The 21,721-nt window shown below is 45.6% G+C and overlaps 1 protein-coding gene across 2 annotated transcripts in view; it reads right to left on the bottom strand.

The window, feature by feature from the left end:
* Window positions 1–21,721, bottom strand: part of PGM1 (phosphoglucomutase 1) — a 59,376-nt gene that overhangs the window by 16,796 nt on the left and 20,859 nt on the right. The window contains exons 1-7 of one of the 2 annotated variants that reach the window (XM_004431447.3): window positions 15,068–15,382; window positions 9,577–9,739; window positions 9,088–9,234; window positions 7,499–7,624; window positions 4,719–4,909; window positions 3,765–3,919; window positions 1,308–1,423 (exon numbers count right to left, since the gene is read on the bottom strand). In XM_004431447.3, the coding sequence (XP_004431504.1) occupies window positions 1,308–1,423; window positions 3,765–3,919; window positions 4,719–4,909; window positions 7,499–7,624; window positions 9,088–9,234; window positions 9,577–9,739; window positions 15,068–15,367 (1,198 nt within the window). In that variant the 5' untranslated portion in view covers window positions 15,368–15,382. Of the gene's footprint in view, window positions 1–1,307; window positions 1,424–3,764; window positions 3,920–4,718; window positions 4,910–7,498; window positions 7,625–9,087; window positions 9,235–9,576; window positions 9,740–15,067; window positions 15,383–21,721 lie in introns of those variants that run through there. The other variant, XM_004431448.3, reaches the window with a different exon arrangement.

The raw sequence follows: 21,721 nt of genomic DNA on the forward strand, positions 1-21,721 counted from the left end.
TCCAGTATCCCACGGAATTACGTGGCACCATCCATGTTTTACGAGGTCAGAAAGGACTAAGCAGTGGCCTCGTATGCTCAGACCAAAGGACAAGAACCTTGGGAAGTCATCGAGCCTGCTTTGTGGACATTGTTCAACCCCAAGACTCACCCGTCTTTCTTAATACCCTCTAATGCTATCAAGTCAATTCATTACCAAGGAGTACTGCCACTCCCTCAAGGATATTAAATTGCTTAGAACTTTGTTAACAGGTGCCTCAAATTTACCAACTCATTCTACCCACCCCACTCCCAGACTTGTTGGAAAAGAAATGAAATCAAGATTCTCTTCTATTTAACCCACATTAACTGCAACTCAATTGCAAGGCTGACAGAATGCCTGGTTTTGATCTTCTTTTCTTTACTAAAGGATGGAAGCAGAGTACTGAAGCACCGAGAAGACTCATCCTTTTACTTCAAAATACTGGGTAGAGAGACTATTGAGAGGACAAGAAACGTGGCCATGAAGTACCTTGCAACCTGGCTGGAGACCAACAGGTGGGGGAGGGCTACACGCCTGAATGATGTTTGATAAAGAGAGAGACTGACGTGGGTAGGATGGGGTAATCAGGAAGGCCATGGAGGTGGGACTTCAGGTCAATGCTGGGACAGTCAGAGAAGAGGAGGGGCGGCACAGAAGTGGGGTCTAGGGGTCTTGGGACATCTCCCAAAGCACCCCACGTTCCACTCTTGCCTTGTACCACAACCTACACATACGTCCTCATGGACAAGGACATATTTTTAATTTCTTGATCCCCTCGCAACTCAGTTCCACCCTAATGGTCTTCCTTCATTTAACCCTAACAAATCACAATTTGCTGCTATAGAAAACTTGGGTCTATTAAAGAGAAAGATTAAATGCTGTGCTGAAACCTCCTCTTCAAGAAAAATGAAAAACTGACTCGCTCCACTGTATTTCTTCCCAGAAATGAAAACATTTATAAAGGTTTCCTTGACCACTGAGGGAAGAAAACTATGTTTACCACTCTGTTTAATCCCTACAGACTCAACGACCACGCTGCCGAGGAGGCCCTCAAACTTCCTGTCTCGGTAGATGGGATCCTTGGGAAGTAAAATTAGCCCTCCGTGGCTGCACACACTTGCTGTTTTTCAAAATGCGTCCACGTCCTCAGAGCTGTTATAAATAACCTGTGTCCTGATTAGGACACATGAGCTCCCAATGCTATTTCAGTGCTGCCCTAGCATCTAAGCTTTCACTGCGAGGCGTGTTTAGAGGGAAGAAACGGCCGGGCAGGACTGCCCACTTACCGGTCCCGAAGCTCTCCTCCCCACAAAGAGACAGTTTGCTTGCGTCCATCAAATTCCCAAAAAACTTCCAGCCAGTTGGGGTCTCATACAAAGCGATCTTTGTAGCGTTAGCCACCCTTCGAAGGCATGAAATCAAAGTTACATCACAACAGGACTGTTAGTATAGCCATGTGAGGGATGGAAAATAGCAACCGTTATTGTAACCAAGGGTCTCATTTAGCACTGCTCAGAGGAATACACAATTCTGAGATTGGTGGAATATTGTAAGAGAAAGGTTATGCACAATGGGCTATTATATGTGGAGTCAGAGGAGGGGGGAGGAGTGGAGAAAGAAAGAATTAATTCAGATCACTGAGTTTAATATTTTAAAAGAAGCAATAGTAGCAAAATGTGCCAGGCTGTTTTTCAGGCTATTGAAGCCCACGTGTGTTGGATACAGACTGCAACTACATTCTATAAAGAGCAAAAGGATGTTTTGATGCACTTGTATCACAGAATCAGAGGATACTGGGTCTAGGAGGTCAGCATTTTACAGAGAAGGAAACAAGGTCTAGAATGTTACGTGATCAGCCCAGGGTCACACAGCCAGGGTGACTGACTGCCCGCTATCAGCTGCCCGTCCGTGCTCCTCTCAGCTCACCAGAAGGCCCTGAGGACAGTGCCCGTGGGGCCTCCCGTTTGCACCAACGTCACCCACGCTGATCCTTGGTCCCCCCAACACATCTTTTACTTCTCCCTACATATTCTTTAGACTGTTTAAAACCTTTTTTTAGATCCCTTTCCCTCTGACAGGAAAGTAACCTACGTTTCATTCCCCGTTGTAGTGGGGTTTCCTTTCCAGAGTCCTCGCCTTATTGCTAGTAAGACAATGTCATGTTTACATTTTAACATCTGAGGAAAATTAATTTATGATTTTGAAAACTGGAAGTACAATAAATTTTATCTGGGTAATGAGGTATTTCTGTTGTGACTCTATACGTGGATTATCAATTTTTCCAGAAATTGGAATTCACCTGCTCTTGGACGACACAGAAGGTTTTCCAGGACCTGATAGGTCTCACGCACAATAGCGTGGTGGAAGCCAGCTCACAAATGCAGATGTAGGAAGAGCAGGCAGAAGCACCGGGTTCTAATCCTAGCACAGATTTAGCTGTGGGGTCCTGGACAAGACTGCTGACTTCTCTGACCTTCTGTTTCCTCTTCTTTAAAATAAGGATCAGTTGAGATGGTGAATGTGGAAAGGCTCCATGTACACTACAGACCACTGTATGAACATTAGTTCTCACTGTCTTGTCAGCTGAAGTGAAGCCAGCACTGATTCTGTGACACGCCCCACCCCACCTCACACTAGGAGACCACTGCATGGCCTGTGGTGGGGAGCAGAGGTTCTGGGTTCAAATCCTGCTCAGCCATTTATCAGCTGGGTGACCTCGGGCACATTACTTAACTTCTTCGTCCTTTTGTCTTCCCCCCTGTAAAGTGGGGTCACATACAGCATTCACCTCATGGGGCTGCTCTGAGAGTTCAATGACTTAAAACATACAAAGTACTTACTGTCTAACACAAGGTCATGTTCAATAAACACGAGTTATTATTCTAAGAGCCTAGATATACACATTCTGCTTTCTTCTCTGATCTTTACTTTTATTCCTTGACTCATTCTTTATCTATTCCTTCAGCAAAGGTTCACTGGGTACCCAACATGTCCTAATTAATTTTATTCCTCATTTATTATCTATTACTTATACTTTTATTTGTCTTAGATGTAAATGAGGTGATACAAATAAACAGATAAGCAAAGCAGAGATATCAACTGTCTATTGTCACTGGGTGCCTTCTTTCTCGTAAGAACTGAATGTAATTTTTTTTTAACTATTTGAGCCTTCTGTTCATGTAGATTTTGGACAAGTGAGTATTTGTGTGCATGGGTGTCCGAGGAGGGGTGGATGAGGAATGTTTCTTTGAAAGTTCGTTTGAAACAATGATTTTACTCCAAACTACTCTTTCACCCAAGCTCTGTGCACACTGCCAAAGGAGAGGATTCTCCAGAATCATGTCTTCCCTACAACGCCAACGCCAGCCACTCACTTCTTCATTAACATTCAGTCATTCATTTTTTAAATGATGTGTATGTCTGTCCTACTATGTGCCAGGCACACTATGGTCAGGCAGAGTTTAGGACGGTGAATAAGACAGTCCTTTCCCTGCAGAAGGTTAGAGTCAAGGAGGGCAGACAGTCAAGGAAGCAGGCACTCAGGTCGGTGGGTGAGTGCAGGGATGGAGAAGGGCTATGGGAATAGGGGGACATCTGATCCAGAAACACACTCACCCATCCGTCGCAACATAAGCACTTATTCAGCACCTCCTATGCATCAGATGCCCTGGCTGAAAGGGGAGCACGAGTGTCCCAGGCACAGAGAAGGGCCCGGGGAGGGCCAAGGGAACAGAGAGACCTACCGGTCCAGGGCCCCGCTGGTGGGCATGCTGCGTGCAAAGCCACGGACCCCGGTCTGCTGGAAATACGGAATGCTGAAGATGTTGGCAGCAATGACAGCCACGGAGTCTGAGGGGTTCACGAAGAAGCCATGCTTGCCCAGAATCATGTTTCGATCCTTTGGGAGAAGGGGATTCAAAGGAAGATCTTTCAATCAGACTATCTTACATGGGGGTTTATAAAATTCAAAACTGGTCCATGTATTCATACTGGGTTCTGAACACTGGATCTTGTTTCTCCTGGATCCGTACAGTACCACTGGGCCAACGGCTCCTCCACGCCCAAGGGCTGAAACTGTTTTGAATTAAAGAGCAAGCCGAATACCACTTCTGGGCCGAACACTCTGCTCTCCCTCCAGCGGCCAGCTGACTTGAACCTCCCAGACCTTTTCCAAACTCCGGAACCACCACCTGTCTCCCAGAGGGGAGGGGCGATCACAGCGAGCGAGGAATGTCAGCTGTTTATACAGTTTGGTATTAATCGTAGAGAAGGAATAAAGGTCAATTCTCTCATTAAAGTTCCATCATTCAGCTAACGTGAAGGAATGAATGGGGATAAGTCCAAAACCCTTTCCAGAAACTAAATTAGTAGCCAGCTGCTGGTTGAGAGCAGAAACCTACCTTAGGACAAGTATCAAGAACCCACCGGCTCCTGAGGCACTAGTCATCACATCACGACCAGGCCCTAACCACCCTGCCACTCCCAGCACACTTGAATGTCTGCAATTAAATACCTGGGCTACATTTCGAGGACTCAGATTCTGTTCCAGAGGGTCTTCTAAGAGTAAATGAGCCCTGGCCCCAGGTGCAATGAGGGACCACTAGGCCCAGAGGGTCTGACAGAAGCAGCCCACCTTTCCCCTCTGTGGGATCAGGCCTGGCCTGCATCCGAGTTCACTTAAGTGCACCTGTACCCACCCCATCTCCATCAAAGGCAGCCCCAAAGTCATGCTCTCCTGTCTTCATGGTCTCCACCAGGTCAGCTGCGTAGGTGAGGTTGGGGTCAGGGTGGTGGCCTCCGAAGTCCTCCAGAGGAACGCAGTTCACGGCTGAGTTTGCAGGGGCGCCGAGTTCTTCGCAGAGGATCTTCTTCACATACGGTCCCACAACTACATAAAGCACGAAATGAAGAATCAGAAAATAAAACTTACTAAAGTACGTGAGGATCGGGGGATGAGGTGGAGGAGTTCTAGTGAGAACGGCATGAACAACAATGAGACCATGCGAACTGTATCCAGGGGCTAGTGGAGGGACAAGTCTGCCTGGAGTCGAAAAGTTTACAAGGAGGAATAACGAGAGATTAGGCTAGAAAGTGTGGGGCCGGTGGATGAAGGAAAGAGTGGGGGAAGGAAGGGAGGCCCCACTGCACAGCTGTGCCAGGTGCCCTTCAACCACTTTCTCACTCATCCTTCAAAAAGGCCCACGAGGTGGCACAGCTTAGCATCTAAGAGCCTGGACTCTGTCACCACAGCATCCGAGTTCAAATCCTAGCTCTGCCAATCACTGGCTGTGCGATGTTGTGTAAGTTATTTCATTTCTCTGTTCCTCTGTCTACCCCATCTGCAAAATGAGGATTTAATAGTAGGGCCTAACAGGGATGATGTGAGGATTAAGTGAGTTAATAGATATGGAGCACAGAGAGCTGTACCACACGTAGGTTGTGAATGTTGGCATCGTGATCATCACCTCCAACTGACAGTTCTAAGACAAAGCTTTCACCTAAACTTATCCAGCTCATAGGAGTGGGAGCTGGGATTCAGAGCCCTTATCTTTCTACACTCTCCAGCTCTCTGACAAACTGATTAAAAGAATACAAACAAACAAAAAACAGTAACAACGAACGGGAAAAACCAGTCCCATACTTTATGGTAACATTTAATATAACCACCAGGAACACTCATCTCAAATGCTGAGAATGCGTTTCCTTCAAGGAAGGTCCTGACACCAGCATATGCCGCAGAGGTCAGAACAGTGTAGAACATGTGTCTCCCATTAGGGCCACAGGTGGAGGAGGCCAAGGACAGAACGAGGTCAAGGCAGCCAGGGCTGTGAGGGAACTGAGAAAGTGAGGCATTCGAGGAACGGAAAGGCCTACGGAGAGACGTCCACTTCGTGGCCACCTTCTCCTGCGAATACCCCATCACAAGCCTGCGGCCCACGCCAGCCCAGGTTCTCCTCATTCCCCTAACGGGACACCTGTTTCTAAGTCTTCGCCCATCTGCTACAGCCACTGCCTCGGCTGGGACGACCACCACTTGACCTTCCACCACCCTAGACCTCTCTTCCGTAAAAGCTGAGTTGGCTGCCACTTCTTCCAGGAAACCTTTCTCGACACTCACGCAAACGAGGCCTTCTTCCCCACCACAAAGAAAACACTTGAAATTCGGTGTAACCCTCACTGTGCGGCCTGGCAGTGGTTAGTCTTCTCCTACCTCACCTCCCCAAACCTCATGAGCTCCTTGAAGGAAGTCGTCTGCCGAGTCCCTGCCTGCCCTCGAGCATACGTCGAAGGCACTCAATACCGGTCTGTTGAATGGTTTGAAAGGACAGAAGAGCTTTTGTCTGAATAAAGAAGCAGACCTGTTCTTTATTCAGAGGCAACTTAGGACCAAGGGGAGAACTTGGGTTTCAGGGACGGAAGACGTCAGCCCCCCAGGAGAAGGTTTTCTAATCGTGGTTTGCAGTGTAGCAGGGGCCCTGACAGCATCATCAAAAGGGTTCAAGCACAGGCAGGCAGCTAGATCCCAACACCAGGAGAATCCTTGCCACTCAAGAACTCTAAAATTCTAAATTATTACAAAGCCAATAAACAACCTAAGTGCTCAAGAATTCCTATATTCCTACATGCAAGAAAATGATGGTTCTGGTTCACGATGACAGCTGCCGTCTCCACTGACCTGGCCACAACCCACAGAAGAAGAGGGAGAGTCACAGACCCTGCTGTTCCTGAATTTCATCCGCAGTGTGCTCTTGTTCTCTTCTAAGAAAAGGTGCCTGCGGGGGCAGGCGAGAGGGGGTGTGGGGCTCAGGAGCGTGTTTACCACATCTAGCAAATGACGGCCCCCCTCGGAAACAGATGGAGGCATTTAGGAAGAATGTAAGATATCTTCTGAGGGGAGGAAGTGTCCACAAAAACTTATTGCATGTTACTCAGAACCTGATGCTTAATGTGGAGACACCGACCTTCACACTACCTTACCATGAGGAATGCCTCTGCCATTTTTGCTGTACACAATTAGATTTTTATCTGCACCAATATTGCTCTGAAATGGTTGCCAAATAACTGTTTAAAAACCGTCAAACAGAGAGAGTCTTAAGAAAAGGCTTGTTAAAGCACCGGGATACACATAGTAGAGAGCAGCTTCATATCTTTTAAGGATTAGCTCATTTTTTTTTTTTTGAGGAAGATTGGCCCTGCGCTAACATCTATTGCCAATCATCCTCTTTTTTCTTTGTCTTTTTTTTCCCCCAAAGCCCCAGTACATAGTTGTGTATCATAGTTGTAGAGTTGTAGCTCTTCTATGCGGGATGCCATCTCAGCGTGACTTGAGGAGAGGTGAGTAGGTCCGCGCCCAGGATCCGAAGCAGCGAACCCCGGGCCGTTGAAGCGGAGCGCGCGAACTTAACCGCTACGCCACCAGGCCAGCCCCAGCTTCATGTCTTTGAGAGGAGGGAATGGAAGAGAAATGGCTCCATACCTCCATGCATGGCATCTATTCGGATCTTTAACCGGTTTGGACCAGAAAGCAGCTCTTTCAGCGCACTGAAATCAAAGATGTTTCTCAGCATCGTAGCGTAAGCTTCCACCGAATCCACAATTTCCACTGTGAAAACAAGGAACATTAAAAGATGGAAGAAATAAACACATTGAGAAATGTTATCCTTTGAAATGATTATCGTGCTGTAAACACGCAGTAGCTATTTTGAAAGGACAATTATCATGCCGCTCCAACATGCCAGGGCTGTGACATGATCTCTTATTCAATACTAACAGCTTTCCTGAGAGGTAAATGTTCTTAGTGCTGTTTTACAGACGAGGGAGCTCAAGGGCAGAAAGGTCAAGCACTCTGCCCACCCGGCCGGGACGGGGCACAAGGGCATTCCGATGGAGGCTGCCTGACGGTGGGCCCTGCTACGCTGCCACATCGACTCCCCGTCCATGTCCATGAGAAGTGCATTTTGGTGTCATAAATAACAGAAAATGTAACACCTACTTTCCTCTCCCTCCCTTCCTCCAGGCCCACTGCCATCAAGACTTAATGGTAAAACGTAGGAAAAAAATTTTTTAATGAATCACTCCTCACATGCACTGCTAAAGGAAAAAAACAAATGAGAACTTAGTATTTCTGTCGTTGTGGATGTTCAGGGGAGTGAACATTTTCAAAACACTAAGAGTTTAAGAAATTCTCTACTGGTGTTTCCTAAACCCTAAGAATGTCTTCAAGATGAACCAAAGAGCCATCTCTCTCGGTTAGGATGTGACTGTCAGCTCTCGATGGGTAGGTTCAGACAAAACACGTGTTCCATGAGGTCGCAGTCCAGAGGATAGATACAGGGTAGAGCAAAGTTAGAACGCGGTCTCACTGCCAACCCTGTCATCCTCGCTTTATTAACACGAAAAACTTGATAAACATGATTCCACCGATTACTGTTAATTCAACATATTGGGATTCAACAACAAAATGTTTACCACCACTGCCTACACAGGGAGTTTCAATTTAGCCCCAAAACGCTCTAATTTGACCTCACTGAATATTATGCAGGAATGAAAAGTCCAAGCCCAGGCTTTGGAGTCACACCTGCGTCTGACCTGAGCTCACCACACGCCGACTACGTGACCTGGAGCCTACACTCAGGCTCGCTTGGCCTGTGTCTCCTCATCTGGAGAAAGTGAGTCCGACGGTGCTGCCCTCACAGGGGCGCTGCGAGAATAAAATGGGATAACACATCTAAGAGCTTGGCCCATAATAAAAGCCCAGTAAAAGTTAGCCATGAAGGTCATCTTATAGGTCTTCTCGTCAAGGCCGTTTGTGTCACAGGTGTGGAAACTGAGGCCTTGAGATTTAGAAATGACTTTCCCCAAGGTCACACAGCTGAGCCCTGGCCGGGCCCAAGGCGTCCAGGTCTCTAGACTCCCAGACCCCATTCCAGATGGGCTAACGCAGGCACGCACAGCCTCGTGACGACAAGTGTTCCAAGGCTGCAGACCCACGTCGTTGAAACCTCGAGAGGGAAATCGCTCAAGCTGGAACTAGGGGCAGGCAGGACAGGAGGAAAGTCAACGTGCCTGTGAAGGGCTTGAATTTGTTCTCCAGGTCAAACTGCTGCTTTCCCAGGACTCCAAGGTCTACCTTCAGGTCGGGGCAGATGGCATATTCTTCAATCGTCTTGCTGATCTGGAAAATCTTATCAGTTATTGCTTCCGGAGCAGGACCTGGAAACCAAACAGCAGACAGTGGTCATTTTGTGCAGCTGACAGGGACACAGAAAGGACACGAAACTCATCAATTCCTCTTCACTAGCACATCTGCCACTCCATCACTCAAGCAGCAAAGTATCAGGATTTTCTAAAAGAAAATATTATGTTAATGACCATCCAAGCATGGCTCCGCACATTCAGGTACAGCAGCATGAAAAGCATTTCATTTTCACCAAAAGGGAATAAAGAACCCCCTTGCTAGGGATCAGAACCAGAACCCTGGCCTCCCAAGGCCTCAGTGATTGGTTCAGCCTACTGAACATAACATAACATATCCTCAAAACGATGCAAACTCACCTCCATTGGAAATATTGAATTTGATTCCAAAATCTCCATTGGGCCCTCCTGGGTTGTGGCTGGCTGTCAGAATGATCCCACCAATGGCTTTGATCTTTCTAATGATGCAGGACACAGCAGGGGTGGAGAGGATTCCGTTCTGTCCAATAACCAGGCGACCAATCTAGGAGAGAAATCCAGAACACACACTTCACTTCAAATGCAGAGCTACCGCACAGAAACACTAGAACAGGCAGATGGACAAAGTGATGGTCTATTGGATCAGAAAAGATGTTCTGTAATGAACGTCTACAGCGTGGGTGGTGGTGGTTGTTATTATATTAAAGTAGAATATTATTGTTGTTGTGAATAATATTATGATTGAAGTAGAATCAGCACTGTTGACAAAGCCATTCCTCTGGATAGTTTTTGGACTTTGTAGCTTTAGGACAGTGTATGATCTGGGGGTCTGGAAGGCTCTGGCAAGAAAACATCGAGTATTCTTGTTTCCAGAGCCTTTCTAGACCAGGTTCATAATTTGGATACACTAAAAAAGTTGTGAGAAAACCCACATTTTTATCCAATTCAATCATACTTTCAATCTACATTGGGAGAGAAGACGTAAGTTTAACTAGTTAAAGGTATTCTAACCCAAAGAGAAGGCTTTTGTAAATCAAAATGTTCGAAAAAGTAAAAAAGGGCAAACTTTACATGAAGAATATTACAAAATATCTCTCATAAATGTATGTTTCCAGTCAAGCTTGGGTTTTGATATAGTGGGGTCCCTCATAGCTTGGACACATCCACCCATGGTGGGTGACCCAGGTTACCTGCTGGGCTGAGGCAGGGAACGCTGGGAATTATTACTGGGCACCAGTGAGAACCACCTACAGACAGGAAAGGCCAGAGTGGGTACTTCTGTTGAGTTCTTAGCTCACCTCCCCTCTCACCGATGGTATCAGCACAGTGCCTAAATCTCCCCTCACTAAAATGATAGCAATTTATATCCATTTCAACATAACCCAAGTTGGAAAAGAAGCAAGTTCCTTTGATATCCTTGGAGAAGATGTGACTGCTACATAAAAAGATTTATACAATGAGGAGTTTGTGCCCTCCCTCCATTCTCCCTTCTGAAAGAAGAGACAGGAATGTTTTTAAATTTTCCATTTGTTATTTCTTTTTGCCCCACCCAAGATAAACATGGTTGAAGAAATGACTTATGTGGAAGATGTGTTTCTAATGTTGAAAATGCCAGCGAGATCCTGGATTCCCTGGGAAAGTTTTTCTGGGACTGTTTCCTTTGCCTCCTCCCAAAGTTCACTGAAAACTTGACTGCCTTATAATTCAACCCTCCACTGCCAGCCATCTCCCGGGAAGCAGCTGGTTCACTCCATCACCTTTGGCTCTCACGCGTCTGTCTCCGAACAACTTTTGTGACACTAATGTATTTGTTATGTCCTGCCTCTCTCAGGACCAGGGACCTGGTCCAGCTGTAGGTAGGACCACTCACAGGACCAGCTGTAAGTAGGCTCCTGTATAGACTAGAGGAACCTGCAGACGGTGTGAAGTCAATATTAATGACTATTGCTGAGCTGCAGCGTGCTTTCTGCACCCACAGCACTTTCAATTCATCCTCACATTTGCTCCTCCAAGTACCAGCGTGTAGATGAAGAACCAGAGTTACCATGATCCTGCCCATTCACTCCTTCTTCATTCATCCACTGGCAATAATAACAAGCACTGATGGAAAGGCGCTGTGGTGGACACCGAGATAGATGACATGACAAGGTCCCATGGCAAATTAGTGGCCACAGCTGGCAAAAGCACTGATACCTCCTCACTCAACACAGTGGGAGCAGTAACATCTCACCCTTCCATCAGGTTCCGGGTGTGGTTCTGCTGAGAACATAAAAGTCTGTGGTTGAGCAGTTCATAACTTCAACAGGAGGGGGTCAGAGATGGCAATTGACTCAGCCAGAGCGGCCGGCGCAGTCATCTGGAAACTCTATTTGCACATCAAGCACATCGACTTTCACTTAGATTTTATACGTATTTGGTGTGTAAGGGGAGACTGATAAATGAATATCAAGCTTTGCCACCTAAGTCACCCTGGACTCTACCATTCCTTACGGTGAGACGTGCAGTCAGTGATGGGCCAAGACTGAGGGGACTGTACCAGGGGAAAGAGTAAGAAAGGAAGTCGAGAGACAGAGCAAGGGAAATCCACGGTAGCTTCCTTCTCTTGAGCCCAAGAAGAGGTACACCCAGCCAAAACGCCCCCTTCTGGAGCAGACCCTTTCCTATGGATCACCTTCAGGAATATTATCCCTCGGCCGGATATTAGGGAGACAGCACCCTCCTTCCCTGAAGGATGTCTGGAGCACTGTGACAGCTCTTGACTCAGTCTCCCCTCCTCTCTCCCCCCGACTCCCCCTTCTCTACCCTGGCTGAATCTATCCTCCCTACTCAGGCCCACCTATTTCACCTTTCTAAATCACAGTTCTAACTGTGTCCCTCCTCTACCCAAAACCTTCCCTGCACCATATGATCCAGAAATTCCACTTCTAGGTATAGACACAAAAGAAAGCAGAGACTCAGATAATGTGTACACCCATGTCCATAACAGCATTATACACAATAGCTCAAGGTGGGAACAACCCAAAAGTCCATCCACAGATGAATGGATAAACAAAATACCGCCCATACACACAATGGAGTATTACTCAGCCTTAAAAAGGAATGAAATTTGGATACATGCCACAACATGGATGAACCTTGAAAACACTATACTAAGTAAAATAAGCCAGACAGAAAAGAACAAGTATTGTATGATTCCACTTACATGAGGTACACAGAATAGGCAAATTCATAGACAGAAAGTAGAACAGAGGCTGTCAGGGGCTGGGGGGAGGTGAAAATGGGGAGTTATTGTTAGTGGGTACAGAGTTTCAGATGGGATGATGAAAATTTCTGGAAATGGATAATGGTGATGGTTGCACAATTTTGTGAATGTAATTGATACCACTGAACTGTGCTCTTAAAAATGGTTAAAACACTAAATTTTATTTTATGTATACTTTATCAAGAAAAATAAAAATTAAAAGAAAAGACAAATCATTCCTGGCTCCCAGCCTGGCACTGCGAGTCCCTCAGCCACCAGCCTTTCCCGCCCTCTCCTCTCCCACACTCCCTTCTGCACACTCATGTCACGCTACCAAGCTGGATACCTCACTGTCCCCGAACATTTTATATCAAACATGACAGAGAGCAAACTTTAAAATCTTCCTTTTAATTGAAAATAGGGCCTGGTGTTTTTTTATATTTCACACACAAAAAAGTTTCATTTTCCTTGCCCTGCTAGTCATACACACAGGCTCTATTCTCATTTCTAAACGTATCACTAAATTTAAGCTCTGGGGACCGAATGAGGTATGAGTATTATAAATGGGGCCCCACCAATGTCATACCTTGCACATTAAATTTTCTTGTAAATGCAGACAGTGCTATGCAAATAAAAACACAGGGAAACTTCTAACAAAGGCAGACTATAGTCCATAATTCATAAATACACCAGGTAAAAGCGTACTAAAGAGAAGAAATGAAACGATCTCCATTTAGCTCACTAGGCTAAAAAGTTCTGCAGGAACTGCTCCCGGGTGGAGCGGGTACTGACAAAGGGAAGGAAGGAACACTGATTTCTACCAAAACCTGCGGCAATCAATTAGCTTTCCTTTAGATTCCTCCCTTGACTCCTGCCCACAATCAAAGAGATGTTAAAATGGTCAGGATTTAGGATATGTTAGAAAAAGAAGAAATCAAACTATATGGGATTTGATAGGTTTTATCAGATTAAAGTGGTCCACTCAATGTTTTAAGTAATTCAGCTGGGTAGCATGACTGCTTTAAATGCAACACTATTTTTTAATAAGAAATGTCCTTGAAAACACTTGAAAATATTGCTTGTGCTGCCACAGCTCTGACAAATAGGCAGTTACCACATTTAGTCAATTATTATCACTCAAATGTATTATTTAGCAAACCTTCAGATCGTAAAGAGGGAGTCTGCAGGGTCTGCCTGAATTACACACTCCTACCACCTCTTCCACATCCTTCAGCTCCAGACGAAAATGAAATGAAGCCAAACACATCACAGCAAAGGGGACAGTGTCCCAGATCCACTCAATAGTCTGGATATATGTGAAGAAATAATGTTCCACACGTTCTCTCTCAAAAGATGAAAGCATCTTAATATGGTTCCCTGTACAGCTCTCCTCCAAGGTGAAATTTACAGCATGCCACATTTTATCTTAAACATGTGTATGCTGCGTAATCATTTCATATTGGAGTGCTTTATCAGCGATTCTCACATGAGAGGCATTCAGATTCTGATCCTGGGTGTAAAGGAAACCTTGCATGATAAACAATAGGATCCATGGACCCTTCTCAATTTAATTTGTGGTGCTTTTTTTTTTTTAATTTGGCTTTTGCAATCACACCTGCTTGGCGTATTATTAAAAATAGACTGAAAATGAATGCCCAACACATTTGGTTGCAATGGTAAATTTATGCTCTCAGAACCAGAATCACTTCCAGAAAGGAAATACAACATCTTTTTTAAACTTTCAAGTACTGAAGGACTGTGTGCTCCAAATTATTGCTAAGTGTAATCTAAAACACTAAAAAATATATTTTTGGTCCTGCAGAGGAATTTGCAGAGCAAAAACAGCAATGTCCTGATGGCCACCTTCCTGTAAACCAGTGGGACTCTGTAAAATGTTAGATTATCAAAATCAGTGCTTTCTGGTGCAAGATTCCTTCTGATTTGGTTAATTCTGCCAACACAGTTTTTCACGATGCAGAGCTGTAGCAGAGCCTCCTTATACTACAGTCTTACAGAACTTATCATCTCTACCCTGCTGCACAAATTCACTCACACACGGCTTCTCTGTGTCCAAGGTCACTACACGCAGGTCCCCGTAACAGGTCCTCTCGGAAGGCTCACACCTAACACATTCCAAGCCCCTCCCGGCATTACTGCACGACTACCAGGGTCCACAAACAGCAGCACGCTGCGGCTTTTGTATTCCTGTTTGACAAGCGATGCACTTCAACAAGGAAGCCATTGAAAGGAAGCAAAGTCCTCCTCTCCCTCCTCGTTAAAGCCTCCTTACCTAGGACAGGGTGCCCCTCGAAACCAGTTAGAATGTACGTAAGACAGCTTAAGGCAGAGGTGCCCTTCAAATGTCTAAAAAGCAACAGGTACTTTTTTAAGCAACAGGCACAGAGCACAACACATAAGAAGCTGAACCTACATTCCTACACCCAATGTGACAAATGTGATTTCAGGAGTAATATCACAATACACCATCTCTGAAGTCACAAGGAAATTAACTGGATGTTAGTAGAATTGAGGTGTATACAACATACACGTCTTTGTACTTTCATCTATTTCTGCAAAATTAAGAGGTTCTGTGGAGAGCCAGAAACATAACAATACTTATTGTATACCAACCCCGTTGGCGGCCGCCATCTGCACTATTGTTTCTATCGCCGATTTATTAAAATACCGCCCATCTCCGCCAACCACCAGCGAGGACCCCTGGCGATCTTTCAGGTCCATGGAGAAGAATATACTCTGGATGAAATTCTCCAGATAGCACGGCTTTTCCTCAAAACAATAGGTTTTCTTCCGTAATCCACTAGTTCCTGGTTTCTGGTCATAGTAGGGAGCTGTAGCAAAAGTCAACAAAGGGAGAGGACCTTCTTCCATTTTTCTGTATTTCCCAGAAATCCATTCCTCAAAATCACTCATCTTTCATTTCCAAAACTTGGCTCAGCAAGAGTGTCCAGAAAGCAGTCAAGAGTCCCCAAAATAGTCCGTCCAACCTGAAGCTGCACCAGTGTCGTCTGAGTGGCTAAGACAGTGGTCCTGCCTGGACACTCACTCTCAACAAGGAAGCTGCGTTAATTCCTGGTTGTTGTCGCCCCTTGTGAAAAAGTTAAGGGCCACACACACCCCCACACCCACGCCTAAAGCAGATCTTCAAAGTTGTTTTGATGAGGACACTTCTGCCCACATAACCAAGCCAAATACCCTTCAATTATTTATGTCTCATTTCTCCGTTAGGGTGGAGATGGCTGCAGAAGGCGCTGCAAGCAGCGGGCTTCAGTTACAAACACCAGAGGGCTGCCAGGCTCCACTCCCGGAGCCCAGGCGAAGACGGGGCAGTGTGGCCCCAAGAAGCAGGTTCACAGACAAGACACCCGGAGTGGCTCTCGCCGCTCCTGACTCCCCTTAAACTGAGCCTCTCGGGCATTCGTCACTGAGAAGGCCATGTGCAGCTCGAGCTGTTCCACGCTATCCAGCAAGTTAAAGGTCAGTCTTAAAATGGAAGTGCAGGATCTGTTACCTCTGCTTTCCTTACATCACTGTCATTTTGATACCCAAGGGATTTTTTATTTCCCACATGCAATCCCAGTTAGAAGAAAAAAACATCACCTAACAGAATAGATTTATTCATTGGCCACCAAAGAATTAACAAAATAGTACTCAGTTCTAGAAGAACAGATGCTACAAATACACTCTGGAGGACCAAGACCTTGGTCATCCCCCTGAACTTACAAAAAAGTGGGGATGAAGATGCACCAGCTCTGCCTGAAAATGTAAGCAGAACAGGGGGGAAAGTAGGTTTTTCTGAGTGCATGAGGTTTGATCCAATTATTATTTGGAAAAATAGTATGAACATGAGATTAAATTTGTGTTTTCATGTTCTCAGTTTTAAATAGACTCGACTTTTAAGAAAATATGTATTTTTTTTTACTGAGGAAGATTCGCCCTGAGCTAACATCTGTGCCAATCTTCCTCTATTTTGTGTGTGAGTCGCCACCACAGTATGGCCACTGACAGACGAGCGGTGTAGGTCTGCACCCGGGAACCGAACCTGGGCCGCCAAAGCAGAATGAGCTGAACTTAACCACTAGGCCACCAGGGCTGGCCCTAAGAAAACATTTTTAGTGAAGCAGTTAAAGTTCTTCACATTTGAAGAAGCTAAGACATTTAAAAACATTCTACGTGAATGAATGTAATATCCATTCCCATTTGATCCCTGAGATTTTATTAATCATCTATTTTTTTTTTAAAGATTTTATTTATTTTTTCCCCCAAAGCCCCAGTAGATAGTTGTATGTCATAGCTGCACATCCTTCTAGTTGCTGTATGTGGGACGCGGCCTCAGCATGGCCGGAGAAGCGGTGTGTCGGTGTGCGCCCGGGATCCGAACCCAGGCCGCCAGCAGCAGAGCGCGCGCACTTAACCGCCAAGCCACGGGGCCGGCCCCTAATCATCTATTTTAATGCGTACGTGTGTGTTCTTTATCTGATTCAGCAGAATTTGCCAATTAAGAAGCTCCAATGTCGGGCTGGCCCGGTGGCGCAGCAGTTAAGTGCGCACACTCCGCTGCAACGGCCCGGGGTTTGCAGGTTCGGATCCTGGGCGTGCACCAACGCACCACTTGCTAAGCCATGCTGTGGCGGCGTCCCATATAAAGTGGAGGAAGGTGGGCACGGATGTTAGCCCAGGGCCAGTATTCCTCAAGAAAAAAGGAGAGGATTGGCATCAGATGTTAGCTCAGGGCTAATCCTCACACAAAAAAAAAACAACGAAGAAGCTCCAATGTCAAGGTTTTGCTGAACTTGTTGCCATGCTTAAACAGTAAACCAGGACTAGTTACACCACACGTTTGGGGAGTCTGACGTGCACAGAGAAGCCAAGGTTTCCAAGGGAAAAGTGAATAACCCCTTGAGAAACCAAATCTAAGCATTCTTCTACGAGCTTGTCAAGCACGGTCTGAAAGCGAAAGGCAGTGGAAGGAGCAGACTGCCCCTCCGAGGCAAGAACGCCCATGTTCCAGGGCCGCTCTGCGCAGGACCAGCAGGACCCACGGGCCCACGAGCAGAGAACGGGCCACTGGCAAGACAGCCTGGGCTCCTCAAACGACAAACGGGGCTGGCCACGCGCAGGGACGATCTCGAGACGTACATTAAAACAGTTCACAAGACACGTCCATTAAGTCGAAAACCAGTCGGCCAAAAGACAATTGATTTTTATAGCTTATTTTTGCTTCTTATTTAGTTTTTAAAACTAAAATTCTTTAGAAATTAATTTACAAAGTAAGCTTGCTTTATTAACAGTAGTTTACACACCTACTGTTTTTCAACTTACTACAAATGTATTTTTTTTTAATTCATATTAAGTTCAATACCAAGTTTTCTCTGGTTTTAGATAGGCCTGCAAATTAGGCCAGCATATGTGTCTTGACATATTTAATAATAGATCCAGATTTATGAAATATCAACCCAATAATCTTTTCATTGGGAATAACAGAGCAACCAATCACATAATTGGGAGTTTTCTTAACAAGATCTTGAAATTCCAGGAAGACTCAGGGGCACTTGTCACAGGGTGCTCTGACATCCCCAATCGAAGCTTCTTTGCCACACATTCCAGCATATTCTCTGCTGGTGGGCTGCCACTCCCTTGGTGAAGTTCTTTCTGAAGCTGGAACTAGGAGAGTGACCTCTTGTTGGGGTTTTTTCCATACATTTATTTATTTTATCTACAGTTTATGGTGAATGCAAATCAATGCCATAAAATGAGAAATTATGAAGCATCAAGGCATAACTATGCAAATTCAAAATAGATATTCAACACAAAAAATATAAGCATAAAAATGGGTTCGTTTGCAGCATGAGATCCAAGAGACCTCGTTTCAAAGGATGGCGAATGCTTACTTTTTTCCCTCCAGATACTGGAATACCTCAGCTTATCGGTGTGTGCTCATGTGAACAAAACTTGTTGTTTTTTTCACACTGTAACTAGTGTAAAAGCTACGTTTTTCCAGAATTAAGTCTGCTCTTGGGCCTAGCACCAGTTTCTAACTACCTAAACACTGACCGGTACAGAAAGTATTCCAAATGCAAGTATTCTGATTCTTACAGGTTATAAAAAAATTTCTAAAGTAGTTTACAAAGAATTATTGTGAACTTAACAATGGTGGCTCTTCCTGTCTCAACTTCCCAAATACTGGACATGCCTTCTTGGGGTTGATTGTTTGCCTCCTAACTTCAAGATTTTTAAACATACCTCCCCAGTAGGACATCTTCATATGTAAAAATTTGCTTTACACAAATGGAAATAGACAGCTGTGTTTGAGCATCAAGAAGTCATACACGTCTAACCTGTGGAGTCAGGTCACAGTGAACCCAGAGCCCCCTCTCTGGAATATCTGGTGGGCACACGCACCTTCACACTTCCCTGCGTATGACCAGTTTTACAGCTGGGCACGGACTGGGGAAGACTCCCACCTCTCAGGGCTCTTGCACACGTCATGAACACCCAGCAGTTTGAGTGCACACCAAATCTAAGGCTCCAGACGAGAGTTCTGTACCCAAAAACAGAGAGTAAGGTTTTCAGCAACTACACACCTCTGGCATGGTGTTTGTCAACCTGCAAAGCTAAGCTAAAAAGATAATCCTTGCCCTAAAAAAGCTTCTATTCTAAAAATGGGCCTGAGACATAATTTTATGGACACTATAGAAGTCAACGCCATATAAAAATATTACCAGAAGCAGCAATGTTAGATAGACTGTGAAGTGCGGTAAAAAAGAAGAGGCGTTAAAACATTAGGCTTCCTAAGACGCTCAGACGAAGTGGGGCCGCTATTAAGAAACTCATTTGTTTTAGCTCTCCAGCAAAGGTTGAACTTCATCTTCGGAAACGTTACTGTCGAGCATAGCGAACCCAATTTGGCCTCATGAATTCGCCTGCATTGCCAGTACTCCTTCACAATGACACAAATTACATTTAAACCATACGGGAGATTTAAGGATTACTCCCTTCAGACGAAGAACTTTCATGCTGGTCTGGGGTCCAATCAATTTCACAATGGCAGAGTTACGACAAACCCTTTCGCTCCCGGCCTCGCAAAGACTCCAGCTCCCATTGTGATCCGCAATGAGACCTTCCTAGTAGAAGACAGCAGAAACTGAAGACTTGCCATTCCTTTATTCATTCTTTCTTTCCATCAATAAATATTTATTGGGTACTTAACTACTGTGTCCCAGGGGTCATGTGAGGGCTGGCCCTGGGGTCTGAATGGGTTCCCCTCTTCACACCAAGAGTTCATCTTCAGTAAATGCCACAGGAGCGGGCACAGGGGACAGAACCTCCAACCCCGTCTCTAGGCGCAAGCACTCGAAAGAAAGCTACTAACTGGGCTAAAAGCAGCCGGGATCAGCAGGCCCCAGCTTGAGGCCCTGCACTTCGATGGCTGCAGGTGCCTGCCCCTGAGTGTCGGGGCGTTTGAACATAGCTGGGAAAGAGTCATTCATTTCTCCAACCAACAGAACGGAAACACGTGGTAATCACCGGCCGCAGGCTAGGCGTTGCAGGATAGTGCAAAGACCACAGGTTTAGGAGCCAGACACAACCAGGGCTCAGATCTTTGTCTAAAATGTAAGAGAGGTATAATCTTGAGAAAGTTACTTACCTGAACTGAAGCTGTAACATGGGGACAGCTCTCACGGTTGTTCTGAGAACTGCATCAGGTAACATGTGAAAACACTCAGTGCTTGTCTGGCACGCAGCAGACTCAGTAAACATTAGCCCCTCACCCTTTCAGTCCCCAATTTCCTCATCTCCAAAGTGGGGTAACAACACCTGCTCACAAGGTTTTTGTGAAGATGACCTCACCAAATGTCCATGAAAGCCTTAGCGAACTAGAAAATCATGTGAAGATATGAATTTTTTTTCACATTCTGAGCAGAGATGGAGGTAGAAGGAAGGTGGATGGACCTTTGTTCTACAGAAGTTCCTCTCAAAGAGGAGCCATCACAGCGAGGTAGCCTGGTGCTGTCCTGGAGGTGCATGTAGGGCTATGGCTGTCAAGAGGCTGCAGTGACGGGGTGAGGCTGGAGAAATCGTTGGGGCAAGATAGCAGAGTCTCATGAACCACGCTAAAGTTTATTTTGTAGGCACTGGAAGCTATGGAAATTTTTTAGCAGGAGGAATACAAACCAATATGCTTTCGGAAAGTTGACTGGCTACCAGTGGTGCATCGAATAGCTTGGAGAAGGAGAGACTGGAAAAAGATTAACCAAGGCTCACAAAAGGGATTCCTTTCTCAGCTGGGGTGGCTCTGAGGATTCTGGTCAAGGTGATCTTGTCCAGAGCTGCTTTTCTGCCGGCCTCCTACAGGACTTCAACTTCAAGTCCTTGGGCCAGCTGGAGCCCTGTTGGGCTTCTTCCCTCCAACATGAAGACACTACCTGAACAACCTCTTTCCTCTGACCCCTTCTCCACATAGTGTCTTCCACTCATTCCCTCTCTTCTCTGAGAACTGTCCCCTACCCCATCCCACCAGAGTGGACTCCAGGATCACCAGCATGCACACCTGACCAAAGCTGGACCAATCCTATTTTCTCTCCTAGGAATCCAGAATTAGGACTCAAAAGCGTATAGTCAGACTCGGTTAGTTCTTGAACTAGGCAGACAGGTAAACGCAGGAGCTGTAGGGCAGGGACAGCCGTGTCATGAGACTATCCACAGAACTGTGATGGACAGCCAGACGATACGTGAGAATACATGAGAGCTATGCAGGATCCAACTCGGGATCGTTTAGACATCTCTAAGAGCTGTGGGCCTGATGAAGAGGAAGAACTGGCAAAGAATTCAGAACAGAATCAAGCAGAAAATAGGTCAGATGAACCTTCTGAAGAGGGTAGGGGCTGTAGACTCACGAGACATGACGATTAGGGCACGTGGTCTGTGAACACAAGCCACCAGAGACTCCCTACTGGCCCGGGCGTCTGGACTGGGGTGGTTCCATAGCCAGCTCTCCGGTCCACACGCACCTTGGCCTGCCAACAACATCACCCCCAATTCAACTGGAAAGGTGACTCCTAACTGCTTGGGGTGAGAGGAGGGGTTTTAAAGTGGGCATTTTTAAACACAGAAAGATTTAGAATTAAGTGTAGATATGAAGTAAATCAAACTCGCAGTATACAGATAATAAAATAAATCAAACTTACAGTATTCATATTTTTGCAGTAAGTTTGGGAGGAAATCTACGTATATTTGGTATTTTAAGTATGTTAAGAGAATTTGGGA

The sequence above is a fragment of the Ceratotherium simum genome, chromosome 2 (assembly GCF_057802395.1).
Source record: "Ceratotherium simum simum isolate JZ-2026a chromosome 2, ASM5780239v1, whole genome shotgun sequence".
Classification (NCBI taxonomy): Eukaryota; Metazoa; Chordata; class Mammalia; order Perissodactyla; family Rhinocerotidae; genus Ceratotherium; species Ceratotherium simum.